Source organism: Protopterus annectens, chromosome 4.part1 (assembly GCF_019279795.1).
Source record: "Protopterus annectens isolate FY-2018-M chromosome 4.part1, PAN1.0, whole genome shotgun sequence".
Classification (NCBI taxonomy): Eukaryota; Metazoa; Chordata; order Ceratodontiformes; family Protopteridae; genus Protopterus; species Protopterus annectens.
The window spans coordinates 986,668,686-986,689,765 of NC_056734.1; the positions used below are offsets into that span (position 1 = coordinate 986,668,686).

Genomic DNA, 21,080 nt, shown 5'->3' on the forward strand with positions numbered 1-21,080 from the left:
CTTCTTGCAGAAGTAATGGCCAACAAAAAAGCAGTCTTCCATGACAAGTATTTCAGTTCGCTCAAAAGGTTGTAGAGTAAGTTTCTCCAACACAAAATTGAGATCCCAAGCAGGAGTAGGAGCTCTGGGGGTCTTATATTCTTTGCCCCTCTAAGAAATTGCTTGAACAAAGGATGTGAAAACAATGGTGGGTCACAATCATAGTGAGCTGATATTGCTGCAGCATGAATCTTAATGGAAGAGAAAGACAAACCTTTGTCCAATAACTCAGTAAGATATTGAAGAGCCACACTCAAATTAGGCTCGAAATCTCCAAATTCTTTGCTGCAGTCCAAAATAAAAATCTCTTCCATTTTTCTGCGTACACTTTCCTTGTACTAGGTCTTCTGGCTTCCATAATCACATTTAAAACTTGTTGAGGAAGTTGAGACCTGCTGTCTTTCAAAACAGAATATGCCAGGCTGTTAGATGAAGAGTTTGAAGCTTGACATTGAGCAGATGACTGTCCCTCTGAGACAATAGGTGTGGAATCAAGGGTAAAGGCCATGGAGGCTTCCTTACCAGACTCCTCAGTAATGGGTACCAGTGCTGCCGAGGCCAATCTGGAGCTATTAAAATCATCCTTGGCTTGTCTTGTCTGACCTTTAGAAGCACCTTTGGGAGAAGAGGCAGAGGTGGAAAAGCATACACATGAAGATTTTTCCAACTGAAAGAAAGAGCATCCACTTTCCAAGCTGTGTGATGAAATTCCTTCGTGCAAAACTTTGGCAGCTGGTGGTTTAGTGGAGAAGCGAACAGATCTATGTCTGGAGTTCCCCATGACACTGTCCATTTTTGTAATACATGAAGATCCCGTTTCCACCCGTGGGGAACCATGATTTGTCTGCTTAACACAACTGCTAAGGAGTTCTGTGCTCGCGGCAGAAACCTTGCCTGAAGAGTTAGTTGCAAGCTGAGCGCAGTCTCCCATAAAATCATTGCTTGCCTGCACAATGGGTAAGAATGTGTTCCCCTTGTTTGTTGATGTACCACATGACAGTTGTGTTGTCTGTTAGAATCAACACCTGCCCTGGAAGAAGTAACTCCTTGAAAGCCATTAATGCAAACTGGACTGCTAACATCTCTTTCATGTTGATATGTAGATGCTGTAGTCTGGCAGGCCACTTGTCTTGTATCCACTTTCCATCTAGATGAGCTCCCAAGCAATGTCTGAGGCATCCGTCGTTAGAATCTGACTTGCCTCTGGCCGGGTCACAGAGAGTCCCTTGTTTAGGTGACATTCCTGAGCCCACCACAAAAATTCCTTTTGAATGCAAGGTATTATTTGAATGACAGTGTCCAAATCCTGGCAGTGCTGTGTCCATAGATTTTGAGATACCATTGTAGCTTCCTCATATGCAGTTTGGCATTGGGAAGCACCAGAATACAAGATGCCATGAACCCTAAGGCTTGAAGGACTGTCCTTGCAGTCAGCCCGGACTGAAGAGATAAGTGATGGAAGTAACTGGAAAGATTCTTTTGTTTGTCCGGGGTTAAAAAGGCCATCTGGGCTGCTGTATTCAGTCTCACACCCAGAAAGCACATGTCTTGAGAGGGTACTAGACTGGACTTTATTTCGTTCACAGAATACCCTAGGCATCTTAGCACTGCTATGACATATTCCAAATGCTGTAGAAGGTCTTCCTTTTCTTGAGCCAGAATCAGGCAGTCGTCCAAGTAAGGATAGATTTGAATTCCTTTTAGCCTGAAGTAAGCTATCACTGGAGCCAGAACCTTTGTGAATACTCTGGGCAGTAGATAAGCCAAAGGGCAATGCAGAGAACTGATAATGAGAATTTCCAGCTCAGATACTTTCTGCAACTTAGCCTTATAGGCACATGAAGGTAAGCTTCCTTGAGATCTAAAGTTACCATCCAGTGATCTTTGCCCAGCAGAGGTAAAAGCTGTTGTAACGTCAACATTTTGAACTTTGGAATGTCCAGATAAGTGTTGAGGATAGATAAATCCAAAATTGGTCTCCACGTGTTCCCCTTCTTTGGTACTAGGAACAGGCGAGAATAAAATCCTAGGCCCCTTTCTGGCACAGGAACTGACTGAATGGCTCCTATTTGGAGCAACAGAGAAATGTGCTTGTGAGCCTCTGTTCTTTGTAGAGGAGGAATGTCTGGCATGCCTTTGAAAGGAGGCAAGGTATGGAAATAAAACCTGTAACCGTGGTGAATGATATCCAGAACCCATTTGTCTTGGGTAATTAAATCCCAATTTTCTTTGAAAAGAGACAGCCTTCCTCCTAAAGGTGCCGCCAGGTGAGAATGTACTGGCAGCTGAAAAGGCAGGTCATTGGGTCTGCTTACGAAAGGACTGACCCCTGCCCTCACCAGAAGTCTGAGCAGGTGAACTCCCTGTCCTAGGCCTAAAAGAACCTTGAGCTCTGCCCCTACCACGTCTAGTCCTACCCCTAGACTGGGAATCATAAGCAGGATAAGTCCATCCCTTAGAAGGCCAATTTCTACTAAACTTGGAGGCTGCACCTGCAAAAAATCCTTAACAGTTTGCATAGACTTAGCCTTGTCCTCCATTTTCTTTAAGACTGCTTCCACAGGTGAACCAAACAACACATCAGACTGTAAAGGAGCATCCAAAATCCTCGTTTTAACATGCTCAGCTAAATTCTGATCTCTCAACCAGGCGTGCCTACGAAGAACAGAACCAGTGGCAGCCACCCTCGAGGAGGCCTGCACAGCATCAAAACCACACTGCAAGGAATGTTTACCCACCTGTTCAGACACATGAACTAAATCCTGCAACTCTTTACACTCAATACCTTCCGCCAGAGCATCCACCTTAGATTTCAGTTGTGAAAGGAGATAATTCTGATATTTTAACATGTGAAACTGACAATTCAACGCCCTCATGGCTAAAGTGGAAGAAGTATACACTTTCTTTCCCCATCTATCCAAAGCCCTTGCCTCTTTATCAGGAGGGACAGGATTTTTAACAACTGAGGCCTTCACATCTTTAGGCCCCTGAGAGGTCTGCCCTAGGACTCTTAAAAGATACTTATGAGCTTCAGGCACCTTATAATACCTATCCGGTTTAACTGGGGCAGGAGGCAAAGAATCAGGGTTCAGGGAAGCCTCTGCAAAACATCTTCCACCACATTCAGAACAGGAGGTATAGCTAAAGGCCTATGCTGGGGTAAACAAGAATTCCCTAAGCCTCTTCCTGGAATCAGAGAAATCTTGACCTTCCCATTTAAAATGCTCCCTCATGGAATGCAGAGTCTCTGAAAATGAAAAATCCTCAGGAGGAAGGAGTAGAATCATCCACATCAGAATCAGAATAAGGAGGATACTCCTGCAAGTCTTCAGCCGAAGACTCAGAAGCCTCAACATTGCTCAAAACTCTCAAACTCAGGTTCCACCCTAGGCCTCTTATCAGGAGGGCATAGAACCTCTTATCATAGTAATCAAATCCTCTGCCATTTTAAGCATATGTTTCTTAGGCAAAGACCCTGAAGCAGTAGGAGAAACCCCCACTGAAGCTACACTTGGCCTGCCTCTCAAAGAAGTCTTGGAAACAGAAGGGGAGGCTCTAACCACCTTAGGAAGAGAGGGAAGAACAGCCACCTGAGAAGCCCCTCAGCCTGGCCTACTTCCTGAGAGGATACATCCTGTAACAGTAAAGTCTCTCCCTGAGACTCCAAAGAAACACCTGGCAGAACCTCCGGCTCCACTGAGCCTTCGAAAGAACCGGCGCCTGGGACTGTCGGTTCTTCCCCTAGGCTTTGCTGCTTTGTCCTTGCGCTTTTGGCGAAGCGGCCGGAGCATCCGGCGGCATTTTATAATTACAACGCTTCCCAAACACTAACCTGGCACAGTCTAACCTTCTCTTAATAGTGCGTTTGTTAAATCTAGCACAAGAGCGGCATCCAACAACGCCGTGCTCAGGCCCTAAACAAGGTATACACAAAGTATGATAATCCCTATGAGGTATCTGTTTCCCACAAGAAATACAGTTATTCACTTTTTCTGACATCCGGTTAAATACTGAGGCAAGAAACCAAAATAATCCCAACGGGTACTTAGCCAACTCTGATTCGGTCTGAAACTCTGACTTCAGAAACTTTCAGAACGCCAACCTGCACTCGCAAAATTGCTTCTGCATCGGACCATGCGGCAAAAAAGACTGAGGATATGACGTCGGTCATGCGCATTAGTACCCTGACGTACTGACGTCAGTCTAATTATACTTTGGTATTCGGGCCGACTGGACAGCGGACTACCCAATAGTTAGGACTGCAGCAATGTGGAATGAAGAACATCAACCTGACACCAACTTTTTTCACCAAAAAGATCTCAGGTCTTAATAACCTTAGATATTCTAATAGCTTAACAGCTTTGCCCATCTGCTCAGTGACATACAGACTCCTGAGAAGCGATCTCTGCTTAGTCTTCTGCGTTCTGAATGACCCAGCACTCTTTAAACTCCTTCACCTAAATAGAACCAGTGGGACAGCAAACACCCACTCTAGAATTTATATTACCACAACAGCACCATATGGTGTGACGGGTACCTAATCTACCATATTTCCCATTTCTGAACAGGCTTCAAAAGCCCCTACATACCATACAGAATATTTTCCTAGCAACCTCTAAAAACAGTTTTGGATGGGTGATCACAATTTTTTTTTTTTTTTTTTTTTTTTAAACTAGGATATGTGGGGGAAAATCTGTTTGCTAAGGAATATTGTCAGCCTCCCACCAGTGCTGGGTGATGTGACTGAGCATCTTGATGGTTTCATTGGTCATAAGTTTAGTAAGAGGCTATGAATTTAAGACCCTATAAAGTAAAAATTATATTAAAGTGCATATCAAGGAAAACAAAAAGCTAAATTGAATAACACGAACTCCCAAAAAATCACTTGAAACAAAAAACAGCAATGAACTCTCAAAATGCATAGAAAAAAAACAGTATGCTTACTTCAAGTCACATTTTATCGTGATCTGATCCTTTATTTTATTTAACATTTGTTTACTGGGAAATTCCGAATTGGAACAAAGCCAATTTTCAGTGGAGGCCTGGGGAGAAACACTCCAAATGTATGTCTTTGTAATGAGGGAGGGGTACTCAGAGAAAACCCACATGAATGCAGGGGGGACATGCAGACTCTGCACAGAAGCCACTCCTGCAGAGAATCAAACCAGAGAACCTCTTGCTGTGAGGCGACAACGCTACTGCTGCACCACTGTGCTGTCCAGTCTGTTAGTCTGACTACGCAAAACAAAAAGTTCAGATTCAGCCTTAGAACAGGTTAAAGTTATTTTTTTTCAACCCTATTCACTGAACTGGACTCACTTAATTCAGTATCAAATACAACCCAGTTAAGCAAATAAAATATCAAAATAAAAGGAAAGAATCAGGATGAATGTAAGCAGGCCTTGTATAATAGCAGCTCCATTTTTTCAATACATTTCATATAATGGCAGCTCCGTATGTCTTGTCAATACATCTCCTGCATTAGAAGTGATTCTACTTGTTGCCAGTGAAACAGTCAGCATAAACCACTGGTGGTCAAAATCAGATTCAAGTAAGGGTCAGAGATGGTATCAAGATCAATTGAGACTAGGCTAAAGACCTGGAAGGTGGCTGGAGGGAAAGCACAAGAGTTCAAGAAGACACTCTGGGATCTAGCACCACATGAGAAAGAGGAAATAGGCAAAAATGAAGAAAACTGACAGCTTCTCAAAACAGCATGTATAAAGAATACAGAACATATACGCAGCAAAGTCTGTTATGGAAGTAAGGTACATAAGGAAAGTTGTTAGAGGAAAGCAGGAGTCCAGGAAGCCCTAAAAAGAAAGGAGTTCATGAAAAACTGGAAGATAGAAAAGAAGGACCAGGCTAGGTAGGAACACTGGTTGGCTAAGAGAGCTGTCGCAATAGCAAAGAACAAAGCATCAGACACCCTACTAGCTTTTGGAAAGTGACTCAGCAGATGGCACAAAGAAAAACTATCACCTTGCAAGTAAAGGATAGAAAGATGAAGAAAATTGCCATCTGACATCATTCATAATGGAGCTCACCAGTCCACGGGACATCAAAAGGCATATGAAAGGAGTACTTCTAGCAGCTACTCAGTGAAGAAAACTCCTCAGAAGCTGTTGCCTCGTACACTGCCTATATTTAAAGAGGAAAAGAGCTCACCCTAGAAGAAGTAGGAATAGCACTAAGGAAAATGAAGACAGAGAAAGCAACAGGATCAGATGAGGTCACATCAGACGCAAGATGTTGGGCGAGTTAATATAAACCAACTGTTTTTGAAGTACGGAATACTGTAAGAGATGAAAAGAACTGGAAATGGGATCTTTAGAAGGGGGAAGAAGCAAATTACACAGACATGAATGGAATTTGTGAAAACAATAAATGCAAAATAATGTTCAGGAGGAGGACTGAGGTTTCAGGTAAGGCAGGAATTGAGCAATTTAAGTAAAGCTGGACTAAATGAGAGTTGTTATAAAGAAAGAAAATGTATATGAAATGTATAATGTGTATAAATGAAAAAATATTAATATGGTCTGTTACCTTTTCTATCTTTTGTAATTTCTCTTAAGTCTTTGGGGTTTCTAATACCATGATGGAATGGACCCCATTCCCACGTCAAAGTATGATTAAAGATCATGAAATTAGTATTGTTTCAATTTTTGATGCAAGCCAGAAGTGCTCTTCGCAGCACCCAAAATGTACCCACTAATGACTCCTGCAATTTGTACAGAGTTACATATATCATTATCATATTTAAATACAATTGTAGATTATTTTTATAAGACTTGTTGGCTCTACTACTATTACTACTACTACTGAAACTGCCTGGGTATCTTTCTTCCACAACGCTCTCATTTCTGCCTGCAAATCTTGATATTTTATGAGTCTGTCTCTCTCTGTATGCAAGACACTGTAGTCAATGGGTACAGCGATTTTAATGATCAGTGGTACTTTTGTCTTCTTTTCATGGATCACTACATCTGGTTTTCTTGCATCTATCTTTTGAACTGTTGGTTATGGGTAATCCCATGTGATGTAGACTTCATCATTTTCTATGATGCTATGTGGCTCATAACCATAATGTCTGCAAAATCCCTAGTGCAACAGTCTTGTCACATTACTATGCCTTTCAGTATATTGTCCTTCTGCCATTTGTATGTCACAACCAGCAATAAGGTGTGCAACTGTTTCCAGTTATGTTTTACAAAACCTACATTTATCTGTTTCTCCCACATGTTCAATGGACTTTGTTTTTCTATAAATGTATGTATGTGTACCTATTTCTTAAGTGATAATTTAATAAAGGTGTTTAAAAAATGTTGGGTGAGTTAGGGGAGAAATGGCTCTTGAGGGTACTCAGCAGCATGGAAAGAAAAGCATCTCAGATGAATGGAGAATAAGTATCCTACTATCAGTGTACAAGAAGAAAAAGGACATTCAAAACTCTAAGCAGTACAGAGCTATCAAATTCCTGTCACACTGCATGAAAGTGCTGTAGAGGGTTTAGCTCTGATTCGACTGGTGATGGTCTACATAAGCAAATGGGTCACAGGGAACAGATCAACAAGGCTGCTATGCAGGTTATGTGGCATTACAAGGAGACATTGAAAAAGAACTTCAGCAAATGACAGAAAAATAGAATGAACGCCCATAGGATGAAAAAGTACAGACAAGACAGTTGTCATGATAGCAAATGGGGGAAATCAGAAGAAGATGAAAACTGAGATGAAAGGAAAATAATGAACCAGGTTAACAGCATATGTATACAGTAGGGGTAGTCGATTAAAAGGGAAATCTGAATGAGGATGTCATAGCTAGAACTGGAGGGGCTACAGCTAAATGGCACAGAGTGTCAGGGGTGATATATGGTAGATGAATACCAAAGAAACTGAAAAGAAAGTCTACAAAACACTGGTGAGAGCAGCACTTTTGTATGGTTCAGAAACCTGGGCAGTGAAGGTAGAGCAGTTGAGGAAATAAGAAGTGACGGAGATGAAGTGCCTGAGACTGGTGGTAGTCTGCACATCATGGAACAAAAGAAATAACATCAGAGAAGAAGCCAAAGTAGCTCCAATTGCACAGAAACTCAAAGAGAACAGATTACAGTAGTACAGGCACAGATGCAGGAAAGAAGAAGATGATTTGCTGAACAGGATTTGGGAGAGAAAGGAAGAAAGCAAGAGGAAAAGAAGACATCCAGCAAAGAGATGGATGGGTGGGTGGATTGCATGACAGAAGACCCAAGATAGTCTGGCATGACCAAAGAATACAGCAGAGTAACACTCAATTGAGAGAGGTGGCAATAGGTCACCTGACACTCCAACATCATGTGGGGAAAAAGGGGTTTGACTAAGGTTAGAACCAATTCTAAATTCCCAAAACAAATTTGTAATACCACTCAAAACATGCACATTATGTTCACCTTTTCTGATGGCCCTTATACTCTCAGTAAGTTTTTTATAACCTTATTAAATGAATGTATTATTATTATTACATTGGTATTACTAAGATGTTGACAAGCACTGCTTACCTGAATCAATAAAGTCTTGGAGTCCCTCAGGGCATTTCCTGCTGCCTTAGGAAGGGGCTTGCCTTTGCTTTTACATTCTCTTTCAAACTGTTTTGCAGTTTCTTCAAATTCCACAAAGTTCAAATACTACACACACACAAAAAAAAAACTTTTATAAGCATATGCAGATAAACACATTGCACTGCACTTTACTGAGTTATATGTTTTTTTCTTTATTGCAGATAAAAATTAGGATTGAAAAGTTCTAAGTGCTGGTGCCAGAATCAAGAGATCTAATTCACAGCAATGAAAGTAAAGTATCTCAACATCAATAAGCTGATATTTCCAAGCAGAAGCAACTGTCCTGATACAAAATGCTGATGACAGAGGGTATGCAACATTAAAGTAAAGCTGGATATGTTAAATACCAACCACACATGGCAATAATCATAGCTAATAAAGTAAAGTTGTGCAAGATGCACTTACCATAAAGGTAGGTGTGCAAATTACTCACTGCTGCAGTAGTTTTTGGCTATATGGGCTGTATCCTGCCCAGGATACAACAACCAGACAGCTTCACAAATCTCTTGCTCCCTCCCACACCTACCTTCTGACTGCTGATTGGTTAGCCTCTTGGGGGGGCAATAAGCAGTCAAGATTTACTTGCCCATAGAGAGAGAGAGAGAAAATGAGCTTACTCATCCTGAACCTCAAAGATATAAACAGTAGCAAATAACATTAAATGCCAGCAACTAATTATAAACAGAAGTAGAGGGATGTGGGTACTGAAGCAGTAAGGAATTCCAACATCTACTGTTATAGTAAATGCAACTTACATAAATGTACCATGCTCATCATTCTCACTACTACAGTAGCCTTTGGCTATAACACCTGATTACCAAAGACTATCCGGCCTGAGTGGAGGAAGGACAAGAGCCCAACAGCCCATGCAGAATGGTTCTAGCATAGCCAGTCTTGGACGTGGAAAAGGAATCCAATTTGAAATGCTTTATAAAAGTATGTACAGAGGACCATGTAGCTACCTCTAGAATGCTTATAGATCCTACTCCTTTCAGGTATGCCATCGTAGAAGCCAAGTCTCCAACAGAATGTGCCTTGATTCTGCCTGGAATAGATTTGCTACGGTGGGAACAAAAAGCAAAAGCTGGGGACAACCATCTTGAAAGATTCTGCTTTGACACAGGTTGCCCTTTCTTTGTCATTTCACAAGAAATAAACAGCTAATTTGCTTTTGTAAAGGACTTGGTTCTGTTAATATAGTACCTGAGCTGGCTATGTACATCCACAGTATGTACAATCCTTTCACCCTGATTACAGGGATCTGGACAGAAAACTGGATGATTAATTGCTTTATTCAAAGTAAACTTTGAAACATCTTTGGACATAACTGAGGGATTTGCTCCAAATGTGACCTTATATCTGTGGAAGACCAGATAGGGTTCACCCACCACAAGAGCTTGCAACTCAGATACTATTGTTGGAGATGTCAGAGCAATAAGTACAGCTTTCCATGTCATGAACCTTAACTCAATCTGATGGGCTGGTTCAAAGGGAGACACAGTTAACTTTACTAGCACAAAGTTAAGATCCCAAGAAGGAGCAACCAGATTTTTAGATGGCCTAAGATGCAAAAATCCCTTCAGAAACTGCTTTACCAAAAATAGAGATGAAAGTCGAGGATCCATGGGCAGACATGAGGGAAGAGACTAAACAAGAACTGAGAAACTGGAAGCTCTGCTTTATGAATAAGGATTAAAAGATACAAGCAGTGAAAATGATTTTAGTCCCATTAGTTTTTTATGCACAGGTCAGACATATTTGTAATCAACCAGAGAAGAAGTTGTGGGCAGCAATGAATAAACATTTGAAGGGTTTTATCTAGGAGAGCATGATGGCAAGATTCAAGTGGAATAAGCTGATCCTTCCAATAGAACAAGGTGGTTTGGGACTACCTGATTTGAAGGGGCATTTTAGAGCTGCACAGTTAAGATTTGTATACATAGTACAAGCAAAAACTATAATTCAAAGTGGAAAGGGATAGGGATGATGATAAAACTGGGGGAAACTCAAGAAATAAGGACAGACTGAGTATTGTGACCAAAGGTCCAACAAGTCTAGAAGATTTAGGATCTTTGCTTGGATGTGTTTGCATAGGTATTTTTATACCCCAAGCTGCCTCCAAAAATTTCTTCTCAGCTAGATTACAAATGTTGAAGGTGTGACAGGGAAGAAAGAGGTAATTGGAACAATATGTTTTGAGTATCATGAGTTGGCAGTCTTTAAAAATTCCCAGCCGACTATTCTTTCAGAAATACTGGGTGAGCAAACAAGTGCAACTAACAATATGATTTTTTTTTTTGAGCTGTGATACAGAATCAGAATTGTCTAGACATAGTAATCCTTGCCGAGTTTAATTCTGGTGACTGCCAAAAAAAAGCAATTACTGGAAAATGGGAATCAAAGTCTAAACCAACCATAACAGAAGTAGTGAATATAATAACAGAGATAAAAGAACTGGAAGTGGAATTTTTAGAAAAGGGTAGGAGCAAATTATTTAGGAAAAAAAAAACAGGAATTGTGGGAACAATACATGCAGAACGTTTTGGAGGAGGAATGATTTTTAAAAGAAAACAGGAAATGACTGAGCTATGTAATGTTAGATGTACAATGACTTATATGTGATGTTTATAGGTTCACATGTAATTACTAGGCTAATGGCACAAGAGCCTTTTACAAGCCTAGCCAATAATACCCAGGATATGACAATATTATATCTTAATTCGCCAAATATGGGATGAGGTAGTATCAGGGTAGCAAGTCTTTGGGTGTTGGAGCCCAGAGTAATTTTACAAACTGCCTCTGTCCATAAGGAACATGGACAGTACCCCAGAAGTGAATTTACAGCTTCCCATCCATTTATCCAAATTCTTGTTGGAGAGTGAGGGACATGCTTTATTTTATGAAGATGGGAAGTTATTCCATAGGCAAGGTAGCCTTTGGGATATGAATCTGTCTCGCCAGCAAGTTCCATTAGCGTCACAAATAAGGTTCAGGTCTATGATGCGCATCACCCTTGTATCATTTTTCTTGCGAATACGCAACAATTTCATCAGGACTGAATCAGAGAAAGCCTTGTAGGTCAGGGATAAGTCCCCTCTCAATAAACAATATGAGATGGGAGGGAAAGGGATTTAGTCGGTCTATATAAGAAATGTGTCTTATACTTTGTATTTTTTTTAGTAAGAAACCACTGCGGTCACTACAACTGGTGTGAGCACCTGCTTAGGTACATGCAGAAGGGAGCATTGTACTCGCTTATGGGCCTGATGAGGGCACAGTACAATTGTGCTATGACTTCCTTGGATCTTGATGCCATGCCTTTACTTAAAAGTTGAGCCACACAAAGACTTCCTCACTATTGTAACAACTTAGTAGTCAAAGTTTAGGTTATTATCTATCTGTGTTCCTAAGTCCCTCGCCACTGGGTGTACTTTTAGGAGTGTGTAATTAGACATTACAATAAGCAGGGATATCCGATTTACCAAAGGGTATGATTATGCATTTTTTAGCATTTAGTCTCAGACCATGGTTTTGCCACCAGTTGTCATTTTTTAGGCCTGTTTGTACGATGTCGTCATCATCAGGGGACTCAAGAATTACTCCCAGCTTACAGTCGTCAATGAACTTAGTGAGTCAGAGGGCCTCAACATTGGCCCTCACTTCAGAAAAGTATATACCAAACAAGAAGGGATCCAACACTCAGCCCTGTGGGACAACTCTAGTAACAGGCTTCTCATCAGAAGTGGATTCACCTATCCGGACACGAGTCCTGTCAATAAGCCAGTTGGCCATTTGATGATGTAGGGGTTTATGCCCAACTCAGTAAGTTTATTTATGATCCCCAAGAGGGGTATCTTGTCTAAAGCTTTGGGCAGATCTAGATAAGAGGTGTGTACCATTTTACCCTCATCCATGGCCCTGGTGACTTTCTTGAAATCATCCACCAGACTGAGCAGGCAAGACCTCCATTTGACAAAGCCAAATAGGGTCAGGAACTCTCGAAAACATGGACCAATGTCCTTATTATCAGATACATGACAATTCTCTCCATGGCCTTGAAGATAACACTGGTCAGGCTTATAGGTCTGTAGTTCCCTGCATCACAACAAAAAACAGTAGTGCAGCAAAGACGCATGCCAGTAAAAATCCAAAACCACACTTTATTAAAATTCAAGAGTTTAGCACTTTCGTCCCTCTGTGGAACTTCTTCAGAACTCTACACTGTAACACATTTCTAGCTTTAAAATAACCCAAGTAAAACACATGACCCATAATCAGCCAATAAAAATCACCTAGAATTAATATGCGTCAGCTTCAATACAAAACTAATTCTAAGTGCTTCATTTAAACCAGGGTAATGAGTTGCATTTAACCTTATTTGCCATTTTAATTCACAAATATCCATCCATGACACTGCCCTGTACATCCTTTTTAATTTTATTAATAATCCAAACAAATCAATAATAAAAAAAAAAAAAAAAAACAAAGGAGGGCATTATATCATGCATCAGATATCTATAAAAGGCATTTCTGTTTTTTGATATCTAAACAATGTTTATAAATACGGTCTTTCAATCTCCTGGAGGTATTCCCCACGTAGAAGGCTGGACATTGTTTACACTGAGCAAGATAAACCACATTGGAGCTGTTAAAATTATATACTCCATCCATTTTATAAGTAGTATTCCTAATCACAAATTAGTTCCCACAAATAATGGTGGAACACTGAGTACAGGAGCCACATTTTTTCATACAATTACTTAAAAACTGTTGCTCACTCTTGGACCCCCATTCTAACCAATTCTTAAATGATTTATCTTTTCTACAGACCATTTACAGGTTTTTCTCCCATTTTTGAATGGACATTCTGGTCTTCTTTAAATATATCCCAGCTTTTCTTAATGGTTGCAAACTATAGCTTTGCTGTCCAAATTAAATGTGGATATAAGGATTTTTTTTTCTGTAGTACATTGTCCCTTTCAGTGGCTCTTCCCATAAAATCTCCACATTGTAAAATGGGTTGGAAATATCCACTTTCTCTTTTAGTAATAACTTCTCTATTTCATCCAAAAACTCCAGGGGGTACCCTCTCTTTAGAAACATACTAATAAGGACCTCACATTCATATCGAAATGTGTCCAATTCAGATATCATTTTACCACCTGCTTGTGGTATAGGACTTCTGCTGTAATTTTTCAAGTTTTACAATTATATATTGCTGCTCCAGAGTTTTTTGGTTTCTGTGCTACACTGGAGGTTTATCTACAAGCGGTGCAGTAGAATTTAAAGTGTTCGGTTGGACCGGAGATAGAATCTACATCTGGAGACTCCACTCTTATAGAAAATGAGGAACGGTGCGGTATTGACAATATAATGGTGACTCAAAACGAGCTTTGGAAGGTCAGGGACGAAGTGTCCGCCTTGAAGGGTGAGCTTACCAAGTTATTAGAACTTTTCAGCCAGAAAGAAGTGGTTGGTGCAGCTACACAGTTTAACACGGCTTCTCCGGTCAGTAGACGTCCTAAGGAAGTGCCGGTGACGTCATCCTCATGCTCACGATCCATCGAGAGTCATGGTGCGGGAAGGACGGTAACAGAGGATGTTTTTTTCGGTGTAAGCCCTGGAAGACTGTTTACACAGTTAAACCAAGCACCGGCAACTCAGGAACATGGGACTACCATCAACAGAGGTGTGCAGGATATTCATAAAAAAACGGTTGGCTCAAAAAATAGTGTGAACCAAGGTGACTTTTCCGTAGGTCACGGTATTACAAAAGCACACATTTCTGGTCATAATAATGTATATTTTAGCGACTCTACTGCTCAAAATAATGGAATTGTTTCTTTCAATGATCTTTTGGTTAACAATTTTAATTGTGTTTCTGGTGTGGAGAGTGGAGCAGACGTATTCAGTAAAAGTGACAGTTCGCCGACTCTAAAAGAAATGTACATATTTAAAAAAAGTTATTTAAAATGAAATCTCTGCAATTAGACAAAGGTTATTTAAAATGTTGTGTAGACGCAAAAGTGGTCCCACAGGTGTTGAGATTAACTAAATATCCTTTTGGCATCACATACAATGATTCCATAGTGAAAGATTTTCAGATATTCTTTAAAGAATGTGGGTTGGGACTCATTAACAAACTGATTAGTCATGAGTCTGCTTTAGTGATATTGAAAGGCCAAGTGGAAAAATTGAATGATGATATTGTACAGGATTTATTGTTCATTGAATATGAGCAATTATATAATAAAATATTAGGTAGGGTCAATAGGAGAGTGGACACTATATTTTCCAGAAAACAAACAATGTTTATAAGGGATAAAAAGCAATATGAAGAATGCACAGCATACCCATGGCCCTACAAAAGTGACCATAATTATGGAAAGAACTACCAAAACAATTATGTTAATACTAATACAGGGGGAGGTGTTGCTACAGAAGAAAAAGAAGATGGTTTAGGCCACAGTTTAGCAAGAGGGTTGGATGAACTGGATTCATTTCCAGAACACAATGCACATTTTTTTAGGAGTGAGAAGATCGGAGAGATTAGCACAACAAAAATTTGGGTCACTCCCCCACACATCAAGAGTTCCATCAGGGATGGAAAAAAGTGGGGAAGAGAGGGAAATAACTCATAGTGCCTAACACGGATGACAAAGTATATCAATATAAAGGTTTTAAAATTTTTAATTACATAAATTTACATCTGGAAAAGGCACATTTTAATTTTTTCTCAGAAGGTTTCAAATTTGTTACAACTAGATATGGGGATATAGCTAATGCATTAATAGATTTGAAACTGTACTTGAGGAAATTGAATTTAGAAAGGTTATTTAAGGATGGAACCAAGGACGAAACCAGAGTTAGAAAGGGTCCTTGTAGAAAGAGTGTTTTTAATCCCCCTTTGCACCCAGTTCTTCTGATGTTTGAAAAACAGGTGACCGAGGAATTGTATGAGTCCTACAATAATAGTAAAAACAGCAGTGAAGGGTACAATTTAAATAAAAAAGAAAAACTGCTGTTGGAACAACTGAAAAGAAAAACTGACATACGTATCATGAAGCCTGACAAGGGGGGTGGCATAGTTATTTATGGGTTAGAGGAATATAACGACATCATAACGAACATCTTGTTGGACACTAATACATATTCATCAGTTTCCAGAAATGAAATAATGATAGCCTATGGCAGGATTGACTCTTTACTTGAAGAATATTTAATCGAGACTAGGATTGATATAAAAACACACAACTTCCTAAAGCAAACCCACCCTATTATTCTAAATTTTTTCGGGATACCTAAGACACAAGTGTGTTAAAAAAAACCCTTTTAGACCTATAGTGTCGGCAAAAAATTCTAAAACACACCCCTTAGCAGTATATGTGGACTATCTAACTAAAGAAATCCCACTGAAGACAGACCATCTCCTTAAGGATTCATGGGATTTTTTAGGGAAGCTAACACAGGAATTATGGAAGGAAAATTTGTGTTTCCTCACAACAAATGTAAAGGATCTATTTACTACTATACCTAGAGAGGAGGGGCACCAAATGTTTAGTGAAAGTGTGTATAAACATTCTACATTACCTAATGATCAAATTCAACTAATTCTTGAGCTTATGGAAGTAGTATTAGATTACAGTTTTGTAGAATTTCAGGGTGAATATTATTGACAAATTAGTGGTGTTGCAATGGGTGCGACATGTGCTCCCATATACGCCAATTTGGTTTTGTTGGAATGGGAACAGTGCCACATATTTAATGGTCCCTTTTACAAATTTATAAGACTGTACACGTAAGGTTTCTGGATGAAATTTTTGTCCTTTGGGATGGGAATAAAGAATTAATGGATTCTTTCATGGAATATTTAAGCAAGAGTACTACGTACTTTAAGTTTACACATGAATGGAACAGTAAAAGTATTAATTTCCTGTCACTACTATCATTTTAACATCACAAGGCTTTCAGTCAAAAATATATAGGAAAGAGACATGGTGTAACAGTTACCTACATTTTACTAGTAACCACCCCACAGCCCAAAAATTTAGCCTTGTCAAAGGACAAGCAGTCCGAATTGCAAGGATGACTTCAGAGAAAGAAGAATTATACAAGGACTCGAATAATTTAAATAACACGTTTATGTCAAGGGGTTACCCCAAAGAGAAGGTGGATAGGGTGATATATAAAATAAAAACAGGTTGGGGTACCCAATATAAACCTCTGTTGGATGTTCCTAATGGTGTTCATGACAAGAATGGGGAAGAGAATTGCAACAACATAAATAAGAAGTTTCAAAAAGCATGTACAATTGAATTTAATGGATTCACAGAAACATTTACGAACATAGTTAGAAAAAATTGGAGTATGTTGAAAACAAATAAGGAATTGTTTGAAATGGTGGGACTTGAACCTACCTTTACATATAGGACTGGGATGAATTTTAAGAGAGTTTTTGAACAGACGCACAAGGAAAACTTGGGTGTTGTGAGGGTGACCACTAATTGTGGACATTGTAAGCAATGTTCAAATATTTATAAGGAAAATAGTATTTTATTGCAAAATGGTATACACAGCAGAGTAAAATACTGCAGGGGGAATTGCAACACAAAAATGACAGTGTACTTGGCAACCTGTACAGAGTGTTCAGCATTCTATGTTGGAAAAACGGAAAGGGCTTTGAAGGATAGAATGTTTGAACATTCATACGATATTAAAAACAAAAAGGAAGCCAGTGCACTGTACAAACATTCTTTGACATGTGTTGGATTTAAAGGCTTTAAATTTGGTATAAGTGACATGGTTGGAATAAATAATAGAGGGGGGTGATGTTAAAAACTTGTTGTTAAATAAAGAACTGAAATGGCAGCTGTGGTTAAGATCTAACCCCAGGTTTGAATGAATATATTTCTATCAAACCACTATTATTGACAAAAGCAGTGGAAGTGTAGTCACCCAAGGAAGGTTACAGTAGTTTTATGTTATTGTACTTTATTTTACTCATCACTTTTTGTTAAAAGTTTTGGCAGTATTTAAAATTTTAACAATGTATTTTAAATGATTTTTATGGATGGACATGGAATGAGTAATCTGTATTGAATTTTATGCTGAAATTTGATAAGGGACCATATTGCTTTAAAACACTAATTGATTTTAAGTGCATATGATATAAAATGACTGAGTATAGTTTTGTATTTATCTGATGAAGTCTTCACTCTCAAGACGAAAGAGGTTACATTGTATTTAAAAATAAATTATTTGGCACCCGCTTGTTGTATTGGACTTCTGCTGTGATTTTTCCAGTTTTACAATTATATATTGCTGCTCCAGAGTTTTTTTGTTTCAGATATCATTTTAGCCAATCTCACCAGTTGGCCCTTCACAACAGATTTTTTCTAATGCCTATCTACATTTCTCCAGTTGACACCAGATGCATTAGAAAAAAAGAAGTTAGTACTTACCATAACGTTCCATGTGAGTTGTTCATCTTGCCTTCATTCTTTACTGAAGGGTTCGGAGCCGATCCCTCGGCTCAGAGTCAACACCTACTACAAAGCTTGAAGATTTCAAGTAGCTCGAGGTCAAGTCCCTATCCCATGATGCACCTTGAGTTACCTCAGATCTTGTTTGCTGCATATAGTAATACCATATGTCATTGTATAATTCCATAAGAAAGAAAGTATAGAAGGGCTGAGTGACCAAGAAGGATCTTGCATCTCTGTCTTCTTGAGAGCCCAGGAGGGGGATAGGAGGGAGGGACGCAAGAATGAAGGCAAGATGAGCGACTCACATGGAACGTTATGGTAAGTACGTAACTTCTTTATGTGAAGTTGTTCTATCTTGCTGTTCATTCTTTACTGATGGGTAGCGTCCCAAGCACCCATCACTCCTGCTCGCACCTGGTTAAAGTTTCCTTAACTTTGGGCCAGAAAAGGGATGAGCTATCAAAGGGGGTATTCTTTGTACCCAGATGGCTGGCTCAAAATAACAAACAACAACTGGGTACAAAGCATCATTTCCAGAAGATACTTCATCCCATTCGCCACACCCCCTCCACCGACAAGAGAAATCCTGGACGTTCCACCCAGTTACAGGGAACAAGCAACAGTAGAGGTCCAGACGTTAAGAGAGTCATCCAACCAGTCCCAGCAGACCAGACAGGATCTGGAACTTATTCAAGATTCTTTTAGTTCCAAAAAAGACAGGCGACTGGAAACCTATATTGGACCTCAGCAGATTCAACCAATCTGTAAAGAAAGAGAAGTTTTGGATGGTCATGCTTCTGTCAATACTTCCCTTCTTATCAATACTTCCCTTCTTATGGAAAGACAACTGGATGTGCTCGATAGATGTCCAGGATGCGTACTACCACATAAAAATGGCTAGGTCATCCAGGGATCATCTGCTCTTCGGGCTGGGAGACAATCATTACCAGTTTCGAGCCCTGCCCTTTGGTCTCACTACAGCCCCCAGAGTGTTCACCAAATACATGGCAGTGGTCACGGCTCACCTGAGATGTTTAGGATTCCAGGTGTTTCCGTACCTAGACGATTGGCTCTTCACCGCCACCACCAGGCATCAACTTATTCAGGCCAGGGAATCCACTCTGTCACTCTGCAACCAGCTGGGCATTACAATAAACTCAGAAAAATCTGCCTTGTTGCCATCGCCACCATGCTAAGACTTCCAGTAGAAAGAGTCTTACTTCTCCATCAGAATGTCTGCATTCTGATATCCAACATCAAAGCACCAGCATCAGAAGTTCTGAAATTGTTAGGAATGATGGCAGCAGCAATTCTGGCCATACTACTGGGTCGTATGCACATGCAGATAACTGCAAGGGCTGTTATTCACTCAATAGTCTTACCAAGAGCTCCCCATGTCTCATATGATAATGATCACAAATTCCTGCAAAAAGGAACTTCAGTGGTGGTTGACCTCACTTCATGTTACGATAGAACGTCCATTTCTCTTACCTCCACCAGTGGCCACAGTGACTATGGATGCTTCCCTGATAGGGTGGGGGGGCCATTTTCAGGGAAGGACAGCTCAAGGCACATGGACCGATCAAGAGACACATCTGCATATCAACGTCCTAGAGATGAGAGCAATACTTTTGGTGTTGCAGTACTTCCAGGACTCGATTCCTCTGGGTACGATTGTGATTCAGACAGACATGTCAGTGGTCTGGTACTTAAACAAGGAGGAACCAGATCCTACCCCCTTTGTTGTGGGCCCTAAGAGTATGGTAGTGGGCTATATCCACCCAGCGCTTTCTGTTAGCAATGCACATCCCGGGGAAGTCCAATGTGATAGCAGACAAGCTGAGCAGAGCAATTTTGTTGCCCCATGAGTGGTCCCTCAAGACAGAAATAGCGGACAGGATATTCCGCAGGTGGGGCCAGCCTTGCTGCGACCTTTTTGCCAGTCACATTAACACCAAATGCAGAAGCTACTTCGCCCTGATTCCCCCTCTGGGAGAAGCCCTATGGGGACTCACCCATTCATAATTGGCCCCCGTGTCTCCTCTATGCATTCCCAGCAATCCTGTTGATACCCAAGGTATTACAGAAAGCGAAAGCCCTGGGAAGGACTATCATTCTAATAGCTCCTCAATGGCCTCGACAGGTTTGGTTCCACTACTTTGACTTCATCTTTTGGAGAACCCATGGATTCTGGACCCAGTTCCAGACCTTCTGACACACTTGTCGGGGGAACTTCATCCCCCTCTGCTGTCTCTGAAGCTGACAGCTTGGCTGCTCCAATTCCCATCATAGCCAGGTTCCATAACCTCTCCAATGAGACAAAGCAAATTCTCTTCTCCTCTCACAAATTTTCTACAAGGAAGCTATACTTTAGCAAATGGAAAATTTTCTATATGGGCCTCTAAAAACAATATTAATCCTTACCAAGCCCCTATGGCCTCTATACTAGAATTGTTGACCATGATCTTCAATGAAGGAGCTGCAGCAGCAAAAGTCCATGTTCAACTTGCTGCCATCTCTAACTTTCATTTTGGATTTGAAGGGTTGAATATCATGTCACACAAATTATCCAAAGCCTTTCTCAAAGGGACCTTTCATATTAGACCTGTGAAATCTCCCTATTCTCCATGGAATCTAAATTTTATGCTTTCACGCAGAATTTTTCGTCCATCTGAACCAGCTTCCTCATGTGACTTCAAATTTTTGTCATGGAAAACCATCTTTTGAGTGGCTATTACTTCTGCCCGCAGAGTGTCAGAGCTTTAAGCCTTGTCCATCAAGCTTCCTTATTTGATTTTCCATGCTGAGTGTCTCTCACTTCGAACAAACCCCTCTTTCTTGCCCAAAGTTTGAACTGAAACTAATCTCAACCAAATTACTGATCTGCCAGTTTTCTTCCCCAACCACTCCAACAATCTAGAGTACATGCTGCACAAACTTAATGTTCACAGATGGCTCAG

At 40.2% G+C, this 21,080-nt stretch overlaps 1 protein-coding gene across 1 annotated transcript in view; it reads right to left on the reverse strand.

Annotated features, from left to right (window-relative positions):
- Positions 1–21,080, reverse strand: part of ARMC9 (armadillo repeat containing 9) — a 3,277,521-nt gene that overhangs the window by 3,055,919 nt on the left and 200,522 nt on the right. The window contains 1 exon segment of the mRNA XM_044070688.1: positions 8,576–8,701. Coding sequence (XP_043926623.1) covers positions 8,576–8,701 — 126 coding nt within the window.